General features: G+C 39.7%; 1 protein-coding gene across 1 annotated transcript in view; it reads left to right on the plus strand.

The window, feature by feature from the left end:
- The window catches only part of LOC126253089 (uncharacterized), a 68,594-nt gene that overhangs the window by 32,142 nt on the left and 17,719 nt on the right, over positions 1–18,733 (plus strand). Inside the window, exons 4-5 of the mRNA XM_049954190.1 lie at positions 7,648–7,770; positions 7,863–7,985. Coding sequence (XP_049810147.1) covers positions 7,648–7,770; positions 7,863–7,985 — 246 coding nt within the window. The remainder of the gene's footprint in view (positions 1–7,647; positions 7,771–7,862; positions 7,986–18,733) is intronic.

Genomic DNA, 18,733 nt, shown 5'->3' on the forward strand with positions numbered 1-18,733 from the left:
TATTTATTGCACAAAAAACATAGCACAGATATCATACATATGTCATTTTGAAGAGAATACCTGAAAGTTTTTTTTTTTTTTTTTTTTTTTTTTTATCATGTGTACTGCCACAGTGTAGTTTGGTAATTTTCCGATAGTCAGCACTAGTCACAAACATGACGAGTTCAGGTGTGGGGAGAGCTTTTTGTGTGTTGGAGTTCGACAAAAACACAGCTGCTAAATGGATATTTAGAACCAAGTATGGTAAGAAGCCACCAACAAGGAAGGCCGTGTACCACTGGCACAACACATTCGTTATGATGGGTTGCTTGTGCCCGGCAAAGAGAAGCAGACATACCAGTGTGAGTGAGGTGAATGTGGAGCTCATATGAGAGACATTCAAGGAGTCCAAAGAAATCGGTGCATTGTGCATGGCTACAGTGTGGAAAGTCCTGTGACAGAAGCTGTCCATGAAATCATTCAAATTGGAGCTAGTGCAGAAGCTTAATGACGACAACAAAGACAGGTGTTTTGAGTTTTGTTTGCAGTGGCAACAATTGAATGAGGATAGAGATGGCATTGTTGATTGCTTAATTTCTTGCAACGAAGCCACTTTTCACACTAATGGGAAAGTGTACAAGCATAAGTGTCGAATCTGGGGTACAAAGCATCCACACCAATGAATTAAATTTGAGTGTGATTCCCCAAAAGTAAATATTTTTTGTGCCTTGTCACATAGAAAACTGTATGGGCCATTCTTCTCCGCCGAGAGCACTGTCACTGGATATTCCTACTTGCACATGTTGCAGCAATAGCTGATGCCTCAAAAGCAGTCGGACTCTCCATTCATCTCTCAGCAGGATGTGGCTCCATCCCTTTTTCATTGTGAATTTCGTGAGTACCTGAACACAGAGCTGCTGCATCGATGGATCGGCCTTGTTACAGAAGGGGACAGAAGTTTCATGAAATGGCCTCCCCGATCACCAGATCTCACTTTGTGTGATTTTTTACTGTGGGGACAACTTAAAGATCTGGTGTATGTTCTGCCATTACCACTTTGTACAGCAGAGGTTTGTCAGAGAATACGGGAAGCAACTACCACAGTCGAAGATGCTTTGCTGGGACGGGTGTGGTAAGAATTCGATTACCATATTGACGTCTGCCGGGTCATCATAGTTCGCATATCAAATGTCATCATCATCATCATTTAAGACTGATTGTGCCTTTCAGCGTTCAGTCTGGAGCATAGTCCCCCTTATAAAATTCCTCCATGATCCCCTATTCAGTGCTAACATTGGTGCCTCTTCTACCGTTAAGCCTATTACATCAAAATCATTCTAACCGAATCCAGGTACCTTCTCCTTGGTCTACCCCGACTCCTCCTACTCTCTACTGCTGAACCCATGAGTCTCTTGGGTAACCTTGCTTCTCCCATGCGTGTAACATGACCCCACCATCTAAGCCTGTTCGCCCTGACTGCTACATCTATAGAGTTCATCCCCAGTTTTTCTTTGATTTCCTCATTGTGGACACCCTCCTGCCATTGTTCCCATCTACTAGTACCTACAATCATCCTAGCTACTTTCATATCCATAACCTCAACCTTGGTATGGTCCTGACAACCTCTAAGAGGCCTAAACCCACACTGATTTTCATCAAATTTGTCCTCAACTAATACTCGCACTTTCCTTTCAACAATACCTGAGAAGATTTTACCCACAACGTTGATTAAAGAGATACCTCTGTAGTTGTTACAATCTTTTCTGTTTCCATGTTTAAAGATTGGTGTGATTACTGCTTTCATCCAGTCTGATGGAACCTGTCCCGACTCCCACACCATTTCAATTATCCTGTGTAGCCATTTAAGACCTGACATTCCACTGTATTTGATGAGTTCTGACTTAATTTCATCCACCCCAGCTGCTTTATTGCACTGCAGTCTATTGACCATTTTCTCCACTTCCTCAAATGTGATCCTATTTCCATCATCATTCCTATCCCGTTGTACATCGAAATCTGATACATTACTGATCGTAGTTTAACCTACATTGAGCAACTCTTCAAAACATTCCCTCCATCTGCCCAAGGCATCAACAGGAGTCACCAGCAGTTTTCCTGACCTGTCCAAAATACTTGTCATTTCCTTCTTACCTCCCTTTATAAGACTGCTAATTACACTCCAGAATGGTTTTCCAGCAGCTTGACCCAAAGTCTCCAACCTGCTTCCAAAGTCTTCCCAAGATTTCTTCTTGGATGCTGCAATTATCTGTTTGGCTTTATTTCTTTCTTCAACATAACTTTCTCTGTCTATCTGAGTTCTAGTATGTAGCCATTTTTGATACGCCTTCTTTTTCCTTTTACAGGCTGCCTTAACTGTACCATTCCACCAAGCTGTTTGCTTCATCCTACCTTTACACACTACTGTTCCAAGACATTCTTTAGCCACTTCTAGTACTGTGTCTCTGTACCTTGTCCATTCCTTTTCCAGTGACTGTAATTGACTACATTCAACTAACTGGTAGCTTTCTGAGATCACTGTTATGTACTTGTGCCTGATTTCTTTATCCTGAAGTTTCTCCACTCTTATCCTCCTACATATGGACCTGACCTCCTGCACTTTCGGCCTCACAATACCAATTTCACTGCAGATTAAATAGTGATACGTGTCATCAAAGAATCCCATGAATACACGTATGTCCCTCACAGCCTTCCTGAATTCCTGATCTGTTATTATATAGTCAGTGACAGATCTGGTTCCCCTGCCTTCCCAAGTATATGTGAATGTTCTTATGTTTAAAAAAGGAGTTTGTGATTACTAAGCCCATACTGGCACAGAAATCCAAGAGTTGTTTCCCGTTCCTGTTGGCCTCCATATCCTCTCCAAATTTACCCATAACCTTTTCATACCCTTTTGTTCGATTTCCAATCCTGGCATTAAAATCACCCATGAGCAGAACACTGTCCTTGTCCTTTAACAACTACATCACTGAGTGCGTCATAAAAACTATCTGTCTTATCTTGATCTGTCCCTTCACAATGCGAATATACTGACACAATCCTAATTTTCTTGCTAGACACTGTCAAATCTATCCACATCAGTCATTCATTTACATACCTTAATGCAACTATGCTGGGTTCCATTTCTTTCCTGATGTACAGCCCTACACTCCATTGTGCTATTCCTGCTTTGACTCCTGACAGGTAGACCTTGTATTCTCCCACTTCCTCTTCTTTCTCACCCCTTACCTGAATGTCACTAACAGCTAAAACGTCCAACCCCATCTTACTTGCAGCCTCGCCAGCTCTACCTTCTTCCCAGAGTAGCCCCCATTGATATTAATAGCTCCCCATCTTGTTACCATTCGTTTGCTGAGTCGTATCTTAGGAGTCCCTGGTTTGTCAATTAAAGGTGGGACTCCGTCACCTCCAAAGGTCCGAGGCATTTTGCTCTGATTGTTGCCAGCATCATATTTAAAATATCAGGGATGCAGGTTCAGGGTGTATACGACCCGGGACAACCAGGAGATTCGGGAAAAACCCGGGAATTTTTTCATCCGGGAGAAAACCAGGAAAAACCCGGCATATTTTTAGAATTCTGGGAATTTTCATTGTTTTAGTTTTCAGTTTAATTTTTGTAATTGTGACTGGTAAGAACCGATGCTCTAACAAAGGATATTACTGTATCCCGCTACTGCAGAATAATACTTCAACAATAAAAAACAAACAAGAGAAAAAAACGAAAATAACTTAAATTGCAAAGGAAATGCGCCATATACAGCAACGACACACAGTGCTCATGCAAGCGTCTGCCAACAGCAAAATGTGTCAAAGGGTTTTATATTAGATTCGTTTTAGCAATTACGAGCGGGCTCATGCGCATTCGCAGTTGAGTTGCGTTTGAGTAGTAGATTCTCCGGCTTCTGGCTACAGGAATGTGGCTGTTGGCTGTGCAAGCAGTCGCAGCTAGATGCAATCGGGAAAAGGTGGCGCCAAATTCATATTCTTGAGGAAAAAACTTGTTTCACAAAGCGCCTAGCATCCAGCGCAATTTTGTCTATCGATTATTCATATGATTTTGAAATGCTTCCCTGTTGGTTTTTGAACATTTTTGAACACATTTTAAGTTGATTTCTGAATGAATCAAATGTTGACTTTTGAAAGCATGCATAGTGTACGTGATGTTTCTGTCAGGAGAATACTCGTCATATCTAGAAATAAACTTTCCGCAGACAAAAGGGGACGGGGCTATACGAGCTGAGGGAGCAAAGCCGAACGGATGAATGCCAATCGCTGTCTGATTATGTGGTTGATTGGGTTTGCGAATGATCAGCATTGTTATAATTACTAGCGAAATCCATAGATTCAGACTACCAGGATGGAAATAAACGACTGATAGGAATAACAGGTGAGAAAGATTACGTATTATCTTCTTGGTGTATCCCAGAAAATGTAATTTTGACGGAAAATTTTTGGCCACATCGCTACACTAGTAAGGACCAGTAGTACAGTCCCCGGCTAGCAGCTGCGTAAGTTCTATTCTGGAAGTAACGCAGAAAACGTTTAGTTTGAACACTTAATAACGCCTAACCTGAAAATAATCGCGGGATAACTAAACCTGTGATTCTGGCAGGGTTAGTGAAGTTAATCGGCGAACAAATTTTGACAATGGCAGCAATAGCTACAGAATTGCCGATGACAAGATTATTAGAATGAGGAAGGAGAAGAAACGGGGGACATCACAAAAATTATGGAAGAATAAGACGATTCTAAATTTATATAAAAATTTCTCGATCTGGTGCTTGAGAAGCTGGTGCGTATGAATGAAATGTGAAACTATTTCCTAACAAAGCCTTTTGCTTGTAGTGGGCCTAATAGGCATTTGTTATTGGTACTTCATGGATTATATTCTGTCGTGTTATAAAAATGGCCATTTGTGCCAAAACAGTCTCATTTATTTGGTGTGTTACAAAACCGCTACCATATTAGAAAGGCCTATGACGTTTCATCTAGTAGACAGTGACAAAATAGACGAAATCAGATCGAGAAACCACATCAGTCTTTGATTTAACACCTTTTTCAGTATTAGATAACGACATTTCGATTTTTCATGTAGCAAAACGTTTGACGAACTTTGATGAGGTAATAGACTCATTCGCAGAAAGGAAACCTCGCAGTGTAAAGCTGTAGTAAGATTAGAGAGAAAAAAATGCTAGGAGCTAAGGTTTGAAGAAGTGTGTAATTTCTTGCAATATATTATATTTAATTTTATGCCACACAAAACAGCATGTTATTAACTAATAAGCAATAAAGAGTTCAATTTTCTGAAGAGTTATTGTTCTCTCGATTACAAATAATCCCATCCGCTATTAATTTCGAGATTTTTTTAAAGAGGGGGCAGGCTGTCAAACGCGCCGACTGGGAGAAGCAGAGGCACCACAGGACATTTTAATTTCCACTCTCCTGAATATAGTTTGGACGTGCGGTGGAAAAATGCTTTATGAAGAGGCGTGGCACTGCACTTTGGCATACTTAAGACCAAATAATATGTCTTAAATTTCCTCAAATACATATGTTTTATGTTTCAGACTTTTCGGAAAGATGTGTGCTACAAGATGAACATATTTTGAAAATTCGATTTTTTTTTTAGTATTGACCCGGTTCGTAAATGTCGTAGATCCGGGGCTGATGCACAGAGCAGTCTGAGTTATAGTGGGCAGTCTCCACATGACCCGTTTTTACATTTAGTGATTTTGCGGTTTCCCCTTCGTTTACTCTCACGTCAAATGAAAACAAAACGGATATCTGTGGCCGGGAGCTATCAAGTGAAATAAAACACATTCACATAATTACGGAAGACTAAAATATATCATTAGTTTCAGATTTTATTTTATTTCCATCTTTCTGACAGTCAAGCATTAATCGCCTTGCGGAACAATGAAGTTATTTTTGTCTGTTTGCTAAAGAACTTTGACTTTTTTTATCCTTTTGCATAGAAGCATTCAATGTATTTGAAATGAAATGTTTAATTCCACAGTACTGGCTAGTTTCAACGGTTCGCTGCATTTTAAGTGCACGTTTTCTTTTTCTAGCACGTATGGCATTAAGAACTGAACATGATATAATACAGTACTGGTGCTCCAAGAAAATTTACATCCCCAAAACCGCACTGAAAAGCTTTATATCAGCTCGAGGTCTACTTCATTGAGAATCTGGACATACGAATGTGCACTTTAAGTATGGACTTTAAATGGGCACATTTTAATATGGTTCACGAAATTCCGATACTCTTGCAGTATCCTCTGATGTCTTGTTTCTTTTATGATATAATGTATAATCTTCCAATCTTTTATATGTACGTACATACGGGCTTCGTACATCATGATACCTACCCAAGCGCGGTGTCGCCTGTTATCTGCGCTCTCTGGCAACTCCTGAAACGAACCTATTTCTAACAGGTCACAGGAAAGTATTGCGAATAGTGGTTTGAAAAGCGTTACTTTCAAAGTAAATATCCTTTTACATAAGTTGAACTATGTGCAAGAATGTACCATGAATTTATTAAATCAAGGAGCGTAAACTCTCATTAAAAATCAACTCTTTGATGACGAGCCATTTAGAAAAATTTCGAACCCTAAAGATCAGACTTTTATGTCATTATTAAAATTTTACTGGCACATTTGTGTGATATATCTTAAAGTGTAACACGTGCAAAAAAGATCAACAGTATATGCGAAAGCTTAGCTTCTCTTGCAGCTTGAGAACAATGTTATATGTGAAAGCTTTTCTTTTCTTGTAGCAACACTATGTATATTAATTTAAACTATTAACTTTCCCTGTTTGTGTGTTCGTGCTACTTAACAGTGATGTTGCTGTTGGCTGACTACATCACGTGTCCTATGCTCTGAATATCCGCTGTTATCGGCTGGTGAGATCACGTGACATGAGCTACGAACGGCTTACAAAAGCGCTTCGAAGTTTCGTTTTCTAAAGTGCCGGGAAATTGTACACCCGTGTATAAAACCATAACCATTCAAAGGATTGATAAGGGAAAATATACTGTCACCCAGGAGAAAGTGTATTTTTAACCGGGAAATACGGGAAAAATCTGGGAATTTTTTTCCTTGTCCACGTATACACCCTGAGGTTGCTAGCCTTACTTGCCCCAGGTCCCATTGAGTTTTACCCCTAACGGTTGAGGGACTAACCGGTGGATTTGGTAGTCTTTGCCGTCTGAGCACAAAGGTGACCACTACTCAGAATATGTCTGAGATGCCCAGCCTTATTCCAAAGTAACTGGTATCCCGACTGTCAGGACCAGTTACTTGGCCACTCATACGTTGCCCGTGGTTCATGAACTAGGACATGACAACAGGAACCCACACCATGAAGCACGCATATCAAATGAACTGTCAGAGTTTCTCTTCAAAATGCAATATGTATGACATCTTTACAATGTTTCATTCTTGTGCAATAAATAATTGGACTTTATGTGCACACTGTATATAGTAATGCGTGCTATTATTAAAGATGATGTCTGAGAACTGAATAACATTCCAGTAATTTCTTTCCAATTCAGTGTTTGTTGGATTGAATTTGCTGTCTATCTTCACAAAATTGCACTTAACATGTATGATAATGTATAGCATCTCTGTGTGACATGTTGGACAGAAAGCCCAGAGAAGGGAAAAGAAAATGATAATCCAGAACAAGCACACGAAAATGCCAAAAGTGGAAAGAAAATAAGGAGAGATGACTCCCTCGATTACTGCAAGACAACAAGTAAAAACAAAGGTAAAAGTTTAATCTACTATGTTTTAGAGTTTACATGTCTGACTATAACACTTGACTTAATTTATAGCTTTTCTGTATGACATGTTGGACAGAAAGCCCACAGAAGGCAAAAGAAAAGGATAACCTGGAACAAAAACACCAAAATGCTAAAAGTGGAAAGAAAATAAGAAGAGATGACTTCCTTGATCACTGCAGGGAAACAAGTAAAAACGAAGGTAAAAGTTTAATCTTCTACATTTTAGAGTTTTACGTGTCTGACAGCTCCTACCATAGCTGGTGGTGGTAGCAGTAGCACTCGTGTAGTTGAGGTGTGTGTGTGTGTGTGTGTGTGTGTGTGTGTGTGTGTGTGTGTGTGTGTGTGTGTGTGTGTTTTATCCTTGCTGAAAAAGTCTTTGGCCAAAAGCCATTAATGTATAATAGTCTCGTTGTGCCTCTCTGCAACTCAGCGAGTCATCTCTGTGGTAAGTAACTGTCCATCCTTTTCCTAATAGTGTTAACTTAGTATACAGCTTTATTCCAAATGATGGACTCAGTTTCAAAACTTCATATTTATTAAAGTACAAATCCAAAATGAACAAGCCTTAGACCAATGAAAAGAGGAAGTTTCAAAGTTTTTTTCAAAATGTTTGATATCAATTTAATAAATTTAATAATTTGTATTTAATTAGTTTTTATTAATTATTTAATAATTCGAAATGTTTTAAATGTTCAGTTTGGCCATTGTTGGCTGCACGTCATCAATGTGGTAGCCAAACTCGTTCCACATGTGTGAAAGTGTATCTGCTGTTACTGAGTGCACAGCAGTGATTCAGTTCCGCAGATTGTTCAGAGTGGTTGGTATAGCCAGGATGTAACCAGCTTCCTTCAACTAACCCCCATAAGAAATAGTCGCAGGGTGTGAGATCAGGAGATCTCGGCGGCCAGAAATGCAGAGCCGGGTCCTCAAGTCCCCTGCGATCGATGTAGTGCTGAGGAAGGGAGTCATTCAAAAAGCCTCATACATCATGGTGCTAATGGGGCGGAGCTCCATCCTGTTGGAAAATGAAGTCTTGGAAATCTTCCATAACTTGAGGAAACAGTCATTGTTCCAACATGTCCAGGTACGTGATTCCCGTTACAGTTCTTTCTGCAAAGACAAATGGTCCATAAATCTTTGTATGGGATATGGCACAGAACACGTTGATCTTCGGTGAGTCTCTTTTGTGTTGTAATGGCGAATGTGGATTTTCCAAACCCCCATGTGCGACCATTGTGTCGGTTGATTTTTTCACTAAGGTGGAACGTTACTTCATTGCTAAAACTTACATGCTATAGAAATGTGTCATCCTCCATCTTTGTTAGCACATGAACACAAATTGGGGTTGAGAACCTGCATAATATGTAATCAATAGAGCTTGTACAGCAAATGCTGTCTCAGAACTTTCCATACAGTTGGTTGGGGTATTCCAAGTTCTCGACTGGCTCTGTTGGTAGACTTAATGGGACTGCACACAAAACTTTCTTGAATCTGTTGGACATCATCCTCCGACACAGACGGTCGGCCTGTGCTTTTTCCGTTGCACACACTCCCAATCTGTTTAAATTGTGTAAACCAATGGATAATGCCTTTGTGAGTTAGTGATTGAATACCAAATTTGGTACGAAATGCCCACCGCACTACAATTTGTGACTCACTTTTCGCAAACTCAAGAATGCAGAAAACCCTGTGCTCCACAGTTGCCATCTCACTCACAACTGTCAGTGAAACAGAATGATGGCCCTATTGCTGTGTGAACCCTACCAACCGCTTCTGAAACAGTTGCTGCTGCCCACCAAAAACTTTGAAACTTCCTCTTTTGATTGGTATAAAGCTTGTTCATTTTGGATTTGTACTTCAATATATACGAATTTCTGAAAGTGGGGCCATCATTTAGAATAATCTTGTACATTTCTGTAGGAGATGGTAAAAGCTAGTTAGGAGCCAGCGGCATACTTACATGTTTTGTGCAGCAATGTTGTAAACGCTTGCCATGAGGTCTATGTCTACATGAGCTCTCTACAATTCACACTTAGTACCTGTGGAGTAGTAGTCTGAATGTGTTTCGATGAACCCTCTGCTGGGCACATAAGTGTTAATTGCAGAGAAATTGTAGACCTCATGGTGACCGTTGGCAGCATTGCTGCACAGAACACTAAGTATGCCACTGTCTCCTATCTAGCGTTTTACCATTTCCTGCCAAAATATATGTTGTTGTTGTGGTCTTCAGTCCTGAGACTGGTTTGATGCAGCTGCCCATGTTACTCTATCGTGTGCAAGCTTCTTCATCTCCAAGTAGCTACTGCAAAGAAGGGAAAGCAGAAAGGTGGAAGGAGTATATAGAGGGTCTATACAGGGTCGATGTTCTTGAGGATAATATTATGGAAATGGAAGAGGAGGTAGATGAAGATGAAATGGGTGATATGATACTGCGTGAAGAGTTTGACAGAGCACTGAAAGACCTAAGTCAATACAAGGCTCCGGGAGTAGACAACATTCCATTGGAACTACTGACAGCCTTGGGAGAGCCAGTCCTGACAAAACTCTACCATCTGGTGAGCAAAATGTATTAGACCAGCGAAATATCCTCAGACTTCAAGAAGAATATAATAATTCCAATCCCAAAGAAATCGGGTGTTGACAGATGTGAAAATAACTGAACTATCAGTTTAATAAGTCACAGCTGCAAAATACTAACGCGAATTCTTTACAGACGAATGGAAAAACTGGTAGAAGCCGACATCCTTCTGAATCTGCTTAGTGTATTCATCTCTTGGTCTCCCTCTACGATTTTTACCCTCCACGCTGCCCTCCAGTACTAAATTGGTGATCCCTTGATGCCTCAGAACATGTACTACCAACTGATCCCTTCTTCTAGTCAAGTTGTGCCACAAACTCCTCTTCTCCCCAATACTATTCAATACCTCCTCATTAGTTATGCTATCTACCCATCTAATCTTCAGCATTCTTCCGTAGTACCACATTTCGAAAGCTTCTATTCTCTTCTTGTCTAAACTATTTATCGTCCATGTTTCACTTCCATACATGGCTACATGCCATACAAATACTTTCAGAAACGACTGCCTGACACTTAAATTTATACTCGATGTTAACAAATTTCTCTTTTTTAGAAAATCTTTCCTTGCCATTGCCTGTCTACATTTTATATCCTCTCTACTTCAACCATCATCAGTTATTTTGCTCCCCAGATAGCAAAACTCCTTTACTACTTTAAGTGTCTCATTTCCTAATCTAATTCCCTCAGCATCACCCGACTAATCGACTACATTCCATTATCCTCGTTTTGCTTTTGTTGATGTTCATCTTATACCCTCCTTTCAAGACAATGTCCATTCCATTCAACTGCTCTCCCAAGTCCTTTGCTGTCTCTGGCAGAATTACAATGTCATCGGCGAACGTCAAAGTTTTTATTTCTTCTCCATGGATTTTAATACCTACTCCGAACTTTTCTTTTGTTTCCTTTACTGCTTGCTCAATATACAGATTGAATAGCATCGGGGAGAGGCTACAACCCTGTCTCACTCCCCTCCCAACCACTGCTTCCCTTTCATGTCCCTCGACTCTTATAACTGCCATCTGCTTTCTGTACAAATCGTAAATAGCCTTTCGCTCCCTGTATTTTACCCCTGCCACCTTAGAATTTGAAAGATAGTATTTCAGTCAACATTGTCAAAAGCTTTCTCTAAGTCTACAAATGCTAGAAACGTAGGTTTGCCTTTCCTTATCTTTCTTCTACGGTAAGTCGTTGGGTCAGTATTGCCTCATGTGTTCCAACATTTCTACGAAATCCAAACTGATCTTCCCCAAGGTCGGCTTCTACCAGTTTTTCCATTCGTGTGTAAAGAATTCGTGTTAGTATTTTGCAGCTGTGACTTATTAAACTGATAGTTCGGTAATTTTCACATCTGTCAACACCCGCTTTCTTTGGGATTGGAATTATTATATTCTTCTTGAAGTCTGAGGGTATTTCGCTGGTCTCATACCTTTTGCTCACCAGATGGTAGAGCTTTGTCAGGACTGGCTCTCCCAAGGCTGTCAGTAGTTCCAATGGAATGTTGTCTACTCCCGGAGCCTTGTTTTGACTTAGGTCTTTCAATTCTCTGTCAAACTCTTCATGCAGTATCATATCTCCCATTTCATCTTCATCTACCTCCTCTTCCATTTCCATAATATTGTCCTCAAGAACATCGCCCCTGTATAGACCCTCTATATACTTTTCTTTCCCTTCTTTGCTTAGAACTGGGTTTCCATCTGAGCTCTCGATATTCATACAAATGGCTCTCTTTTCTCCAAAGGTCTCTTTAATTTTCCTGTAGGCAGTATCTATATTACCCCTCGTGAGATAAGCCTCTACATCCTTACATTTGTCCTCTAGCCATCCTTGCTTAGCCATTTTGCACTTCCTGTCGATCGCATTTTTGACACGTTTGTATTCCTTTTTTCCTGCTTCACTTACTGCATTTATATATTGTCTCCTTTCATCAATTAAATTCAATATCTCTTCTGCTACCCAAGGACTATTACTAGCCCTCGGCTTTTTACCTACGTGATCCTCTGCTGCCTTCACTATTTCATTCCTCAAAGCTACCCATTCTTCTTCTACTATATTTCTTTCCCCCATTCCTGTCAATTGTTCCCTTATGCTCTTCCTGAAACTCTGTACGACTTCTGGTTCTTTCAGTTTATCCAGGTCCCATCTCCTTAAATTCCCACCATTTTGTAGTTTCTTCAGTTTTAATCTACAGTTCATAACCAATAGATTGTGGTCAGTCATCTGCCCCTGGAAATGTCTTACAATTTAAAATCTGGTTCCTAAATCTCTGTCTTATCATTATATAATCCATCTGAAACCTTCCAGTATCTCCAGGGTTCTTCCATGTATACAACCTTCTTTCATGATTCTTGAACCAACTGTTAGCTATGATTAAGTTATGCTCGGTGCAAAAGTTCTACCAGGCGGCTTCCTCTTTCATTTCTTAGCCCTAATCCATAGTCACCTACTATGTTTCCTTCTCTTCCTTTTTCTACTGTCGAATTCCAGTCACCCATGACTATTAAGTTTTCATCTCCCTTCACTATCTGAATTATTTCTTTTATCTCATCATACATTTCATCAATCTCTTCGTCATCTGCGGAGCTAGTTGGCATATAAACTTGTACTACTGTGGTAGGCGTGGGCTTTGTATCTATCTTGGCCACAATAATGCATTCACTATGGTGTTTGTAGTAGCTTACACGCACTCGTATTTTTTTATTCATTATTAAACCTATTTGATTACCCCTATTTGATTTTGTATTTATAACCCTGTATTCACCTGACTAAAAGTCTTGTTCCTCCTGCCACCGAACTTCACTAATTCCCACTATATCTAACTGTGGTGTGCGCACTGTAAGACCTTTGGTACACACACAATCAGATTATTTGACCTGTCGCTCTAATAAAGTAGGCGAGTGTCAGCAATATATCTCGTGGTCTTATCGTGGCTTGTTTATCTTCTGCCGTTAGGTCAGACGATAGAAATGCCACTTGCACGCTTAGAGTAGCAGATTGATGGTGAACAACTTTAAACAGAACTTGATTAATTTTCACACACATTTATTAAAATAATAACAACATAAAATTACTTAACTTGATTCTGGATGCTATTTACAATTGACAATCTGTAGTTCCTTTGGTCTTGGTACATTAATCTTATTCTCACATATCTCTGATACTTGACAAAGTGTCAATACATTTATCTTCATGGCTATGTACAGGAATATGATAATCTTATTAGGCACAGACTGAAACTTGACTATAGACTGGTACAGACTAATGCAGCCTGGTGCAGACAAATGCAGACTAACTAATCGGAGGTCTGTACACTCGTTATAATACCTCGTGCATTCAGGTATCACTGCGCGAGTGTGATCCGCGAGGAGAAAAGGTTCTACGTTAGCAGCAATCTCATTGGCTGCGTTACATATTGATACGCGGATCGGTGCAAGCAGAATTTGGTCCGTCTCTAAGACAGTGCCATCTCGTAGTGCGGAGACGGACGAGCGCTGCGCCTGCGCTGTTGTGTTTAGCGGGGCGCGCTCTAGTGGGAAAGTTGTGTACGTGCTGACTACGCGGAACTGTGTACACAACACTAACTTTAACCAATCCATTTCCCTTTTTAAATTTTCTAACCTACCTGCCCGATTAAGGGATCTGACATTCCACGCTCTGATCCGTAGAACGCCAGTTTTCTTTCTCCTGATAATGATGTCCTCTTGAGTAATCCCTGCCCAGAGATCCAAATGGGTTTCTATTTTACCTCCAGAATATTTTACCCAAGAGGACGCAATCATCATTTAATCATACAGTAAAGCTGCATACCCTCTGGAAAAATTACAGCTGTAGTTTCCCCTTGCTTTCAGCCGTTCACAGTACCACAACAGCAAGGCCGTTTTGGTTAGTGTTATAGGGCCAGATCAGTCAATCACCCAGACTGTTGCCCTGCAACTACTGAAAAGGCTGCTGCCCCTCTTCAGGAACCACACATTTGTCTGGCCTCTCAACATATACCCCTCCGTTGTGGTTGCACCTACGGCACGGCTATCTGTATCGTTGAGGCACGCAAGCCTCCCCACCAACGGCAAGGTCCATGGTTCATTGGGGGGGGGGGGGGGGGGGGATATGTACTGTGCTAAAAAACTAATGTACACAGTGTACAGTCCCATGGTTGACAGCATGATAAAATTTGCTGCCTGCTCACCATTCCCTTTCCCACATTTGTCTTAGTTCTCAGCTAAGCTGGTGTTGCCGGTCCTCCTCCAACACCTTTGAATTCTTCAAAATAAATCTGCGCATGATCACAGTTTCCATAACTTCATCTGTAAAAGTAAGACGACTCCTATATTAGTCTACTACACAATCTTAACTCGTTGATCCTAGTTGAAATAGTTTATTCTGTAAATGTAAGATGACCCTGTATTTTTCAATGTCGAATTTGGGAAAAAATGACACCTTTGTTATCAGGTAAATACTTGAATACATTGACATCTACATCCTTACTTTGCAAATCACTGAAAACACTGTATAGCGCTTGGTGGAGGATATGTCCCATTGTATCTGTTATTCGAGTTTCTTCCCATTCTATTCACTTATGGAGCGTGGGAAGAACGATTGTTTGAATGTCTCTGTGCCTGCTGTAATCATTCTAATCTTGTCCTCATGATCACTTTGTGAGTGATATATAGGGTGTTGTAGTATATTCATAGAATTGTCGTTTAAAGCCAGCTTTATATTTGTAGAATCGTCATTTAAAGCCAGCTTTTGAAACCTTCTTGGTAGACTCTCTTGAGATAGTGTATGTCTGTCTTCAAGAGTCTATCAGTTCAGTTTTTTCAGCATATTTGTAACACTTTCTCACAGGTCAGACAAACAGGTGACCATTTGCAAGGAATCTGCTTTGTAGTCTGATTGCAGTTCCTCAGTATTCTACCAATAAACTGAAGTCTACTAGCTGTTTTACCCACACCTGAGCCTGTCTGATCATTCCATTTCATATCTCTAAAAAGTGTTACACCTAGGTATTTGTATGAGTTGGTCAATTCCAACTGTGATTCATCGATATTATAGTCATAGATACGATTTTTCATTTTGTGAAGTGCACAGTTTTACATTTCTGAACATTTACAATAATTTGCCAATCTTTGCACCACTTCGACATCTTACCAAGATCTGACTGAATATTTAAGCAGCTTTTTTGAAACAGTACTTTATTATAGATTACTGTGTCATCTGCAAACAGTCTGAGGTTACTATTAACATTGTCCGCAAGATCATTAAGCCAACGGCCCTGCCGTAGTGGTAACACCGGTTCCTATCAGATCACCAAAGTTAAGTGCAGTTGGGCTGGGCTAGCATTTGGATAGGTGATCATGTGGGCTGCAGAGCGCTATTGGCAAATGGGGTGCACTCAGCCCTTATGAGACTTAACTGAGGAGCTACTTGATTGAGAAGTAGTGGCTCCAGTCTCATGAACTGACATACGGCCAGGAGGGCGGTGTTCTGACCACATGTCCCTCCATATTCGCATCGAGTGACGCCTGTGGGCTGAGGATAACACGGCGGCCTGTCGGTACCATTGGGCCTTCATGACCCGTTTGGGCGGAGCTTAGTTTTAGTTTTTTAGCAAGATAATTAACATACAACATGAACAGAAAGGGCCCCAAAACACTTTCCTGCAGCACACCCAAAGATACTTCTACAGCTGATGATGACTCTCCATGCAAGATAACAAGCTGTGTCCCCCCTATCATAAAGTCCTCATCCAGTCATAAATTTTACTTTATACCCTATATGATTGAACTTTTGACGTAAGTGTAGGTGTGGTATTGAGTCAAATGCTTTTTGGAAATTGAGAAATATTGCATCTACTTGACTGCCTTGATCCAAAGCTTTCAGTATGTCATATGTGAGAACAGTACTAGTTGAATTTCACATGATTGGTGTTTTCAGAATCTATGCTGGTTGGTATTCATAAAGATGCTGAATTTTCCCAAACCAGAACTCAGCCTATTAAAATACATTTTCTTTTACTGTTAAGTGAAGCACATAGTTGGTAGGACTTTGGACTTGTTACTAAGTTGCAATGGAAACCTTAACAGGCAAAAAGCCATGTAAGAGTGTCAAATCATTGTTATTTTTTATCTGATGATAGCTAATTTATTAATATGTAATTAATTAATATATGATTAATTAATAATTTATAAATTATATATTTAAATTTAAGTTCAGGTTAGGCTTTCTCATGTTACCAGTGGAAATATTTTAACATACACCATAGTAACATGTACTCAATAAAGACTACCATTCTTGAAGTCAAGGAGGCACAACAAATGCAAGCCTTTTTAGAAATTCATAAATCCATAAATTCAGGTTCATCAGACATGCTAGCCTATATCTTGGTTGCATTTTTCATCAGATTTTTTGCATTCAATTATCAGCAGTTCACCTTTCCTTTCTTTAGATAATTTTAGTGTACATAAAATGCTGATTTCATTCTCTCTTCAGTAGCTACGTCAATTATTGAAGACGTTCTTCCTAAGATCCTTAATCACCAAGTGTGAGTTTGTTTCTAAGGGTCTGCAAAAATATTTGGCTACTTTTTATCAATAGTTTGCAGCCTGTAGCATCCTGGTCCCCTCTCCCATTTCAGTGCTTTGCTAGTTTTTTCTCTACAATTGATCTCTGGTGAAGTATATCAAAGAGTCAGTAGAAGTTACTATTTTGTTTTGGTGTTATCTATTGACAATGCATATTTTTTATTGTGCTATAAACATAAACTACAATTAAATTGAAAGTTATGTGAAATGAAAGATACATAATATGTTTTAAAATATTTATGGTAATTTTTGTAGGGCGTGACTTATTACATTATTCAAATCCTAAACCAAAGTGATCTCAATGATTATGCAATAATTTCACTTCAACTTTAGTGTAATGGGCCAGCTTGTAAACCATTTACAGTTGTAGTACAGTACAATGGAAATTCTTGGATGGACAAATACGTAAAATACGGGAAAGGCAACAACTTACTCACAGAGGACTGATGTGCAGTGCATAGGAACACGTAATAGATAACAATTAACACTAGCCTTTGAACTCTTGCTCTTTTTCTTGTAGGAGTACCACATTCATACATACACAGACACTCAGACTTACACGTTCATAGCAGCAGTGCGCCTCAGTTGTGGCACAGTTGGCAATCCAAGTTGCAGTAAAGTAAAATAAATTTTAATATGTTCATGTTGAAATACCATCCTGAAATTTTGGGCACACATTGACAATTTGTGTATTGTGAACATACATTTTTTCTTTCAGCATTGTAAAAAATTCCGATTTTGAAATATTTAGAATTAAGACGATATTTTACTTTGGAAAATTTAACATTGTGTTAAATATGCCCTAATAGCTCATGTTTTTAAAGATTATAAGAAACTGAATAAAATTAAATGAATTTGAGGTCTGTGAGTCAAAGACTTCTTGAGATACAGGCACATTAAAATGTCAAAAGCAACAAAAATTACACAATTTTGGAGTACACCCTATTTTGATAAGCAGAATAAAATGACAAAAAACTGCATAATTCTGAATAATTAAGGTTCAAATTTATTTTTTTATTTGTTGATTTCACAAAGAATAACACTTTTAAACTAATGGGCAGTTAATCCTCCTGTTAGCACCTGTTTTCTTTAGTGTTGGGGTGTGTTGGGATTAATACATTCCTCTTCAATTCTGAGGATTGCCTGTGCTGTATATTCCAAATGCCAGATGGAGCAGTTTTGTCATTGTTCCAGAAAATTTCGGGAGAACTGCCGGATGATTGTAACTTCATGCCACAATATTTCGGTGCAAAGTCTTCTGGCCATCTTCAGGTGATACTGGTGAAAACACACTGAGCTCTGATATTTAAGGCTCCATCGGCACATGCGTGGTGGATTCACTTGGTGTTCCACGCACGCTACTTGAGCGAATTTGATTCTGCTGTGCCGCGCACTCTCCATGGTGAAAACTCACCGCATCGATATCAATTCGATTGCTTCCTGCAGTTCTATCACAGAACTATGCTGGCTACGGAGGACCCGAAGTTTATCAACGATTGGATTCCATGCTGAATTCAGTTGGAAACCGCCATCTCGATTAATAAGAGACTCACTGTCAGACAGTTGTATTTCCATGGAGTCAGTAATAATAGAACTCCAGAAGTTAGACATATGGACCACAGTTTTTGTCTAACTGTAATTCATTACATGACCAGTGGAAATACAGTGTTCGGTGATGGCAGACTTACAAAGCTGAAGGAGGCAAGTATGCTGCTGATGTTCTACAATGCGATCCTGCACAGTAAGCGTTATTTGTGCTTTATAAGATTTGCCGCATTCACACGGAATCCT

This window comes from Schistocerca nitens, chromosome 4 (genome assembly GCF_023898315.1).
Source record: "Schistocerca nitens isolate TAMUIC-IGC-003100 chromosome 4, iqSchNite1.1, whole genome shotgun sequence".
Classification (NCBI taxonomy): Eukaryota; Metazoa; Arthropoda; class Insecta; order Orthoptera; family Acrididae; genus Schistocerca; species Schistocerca nitens.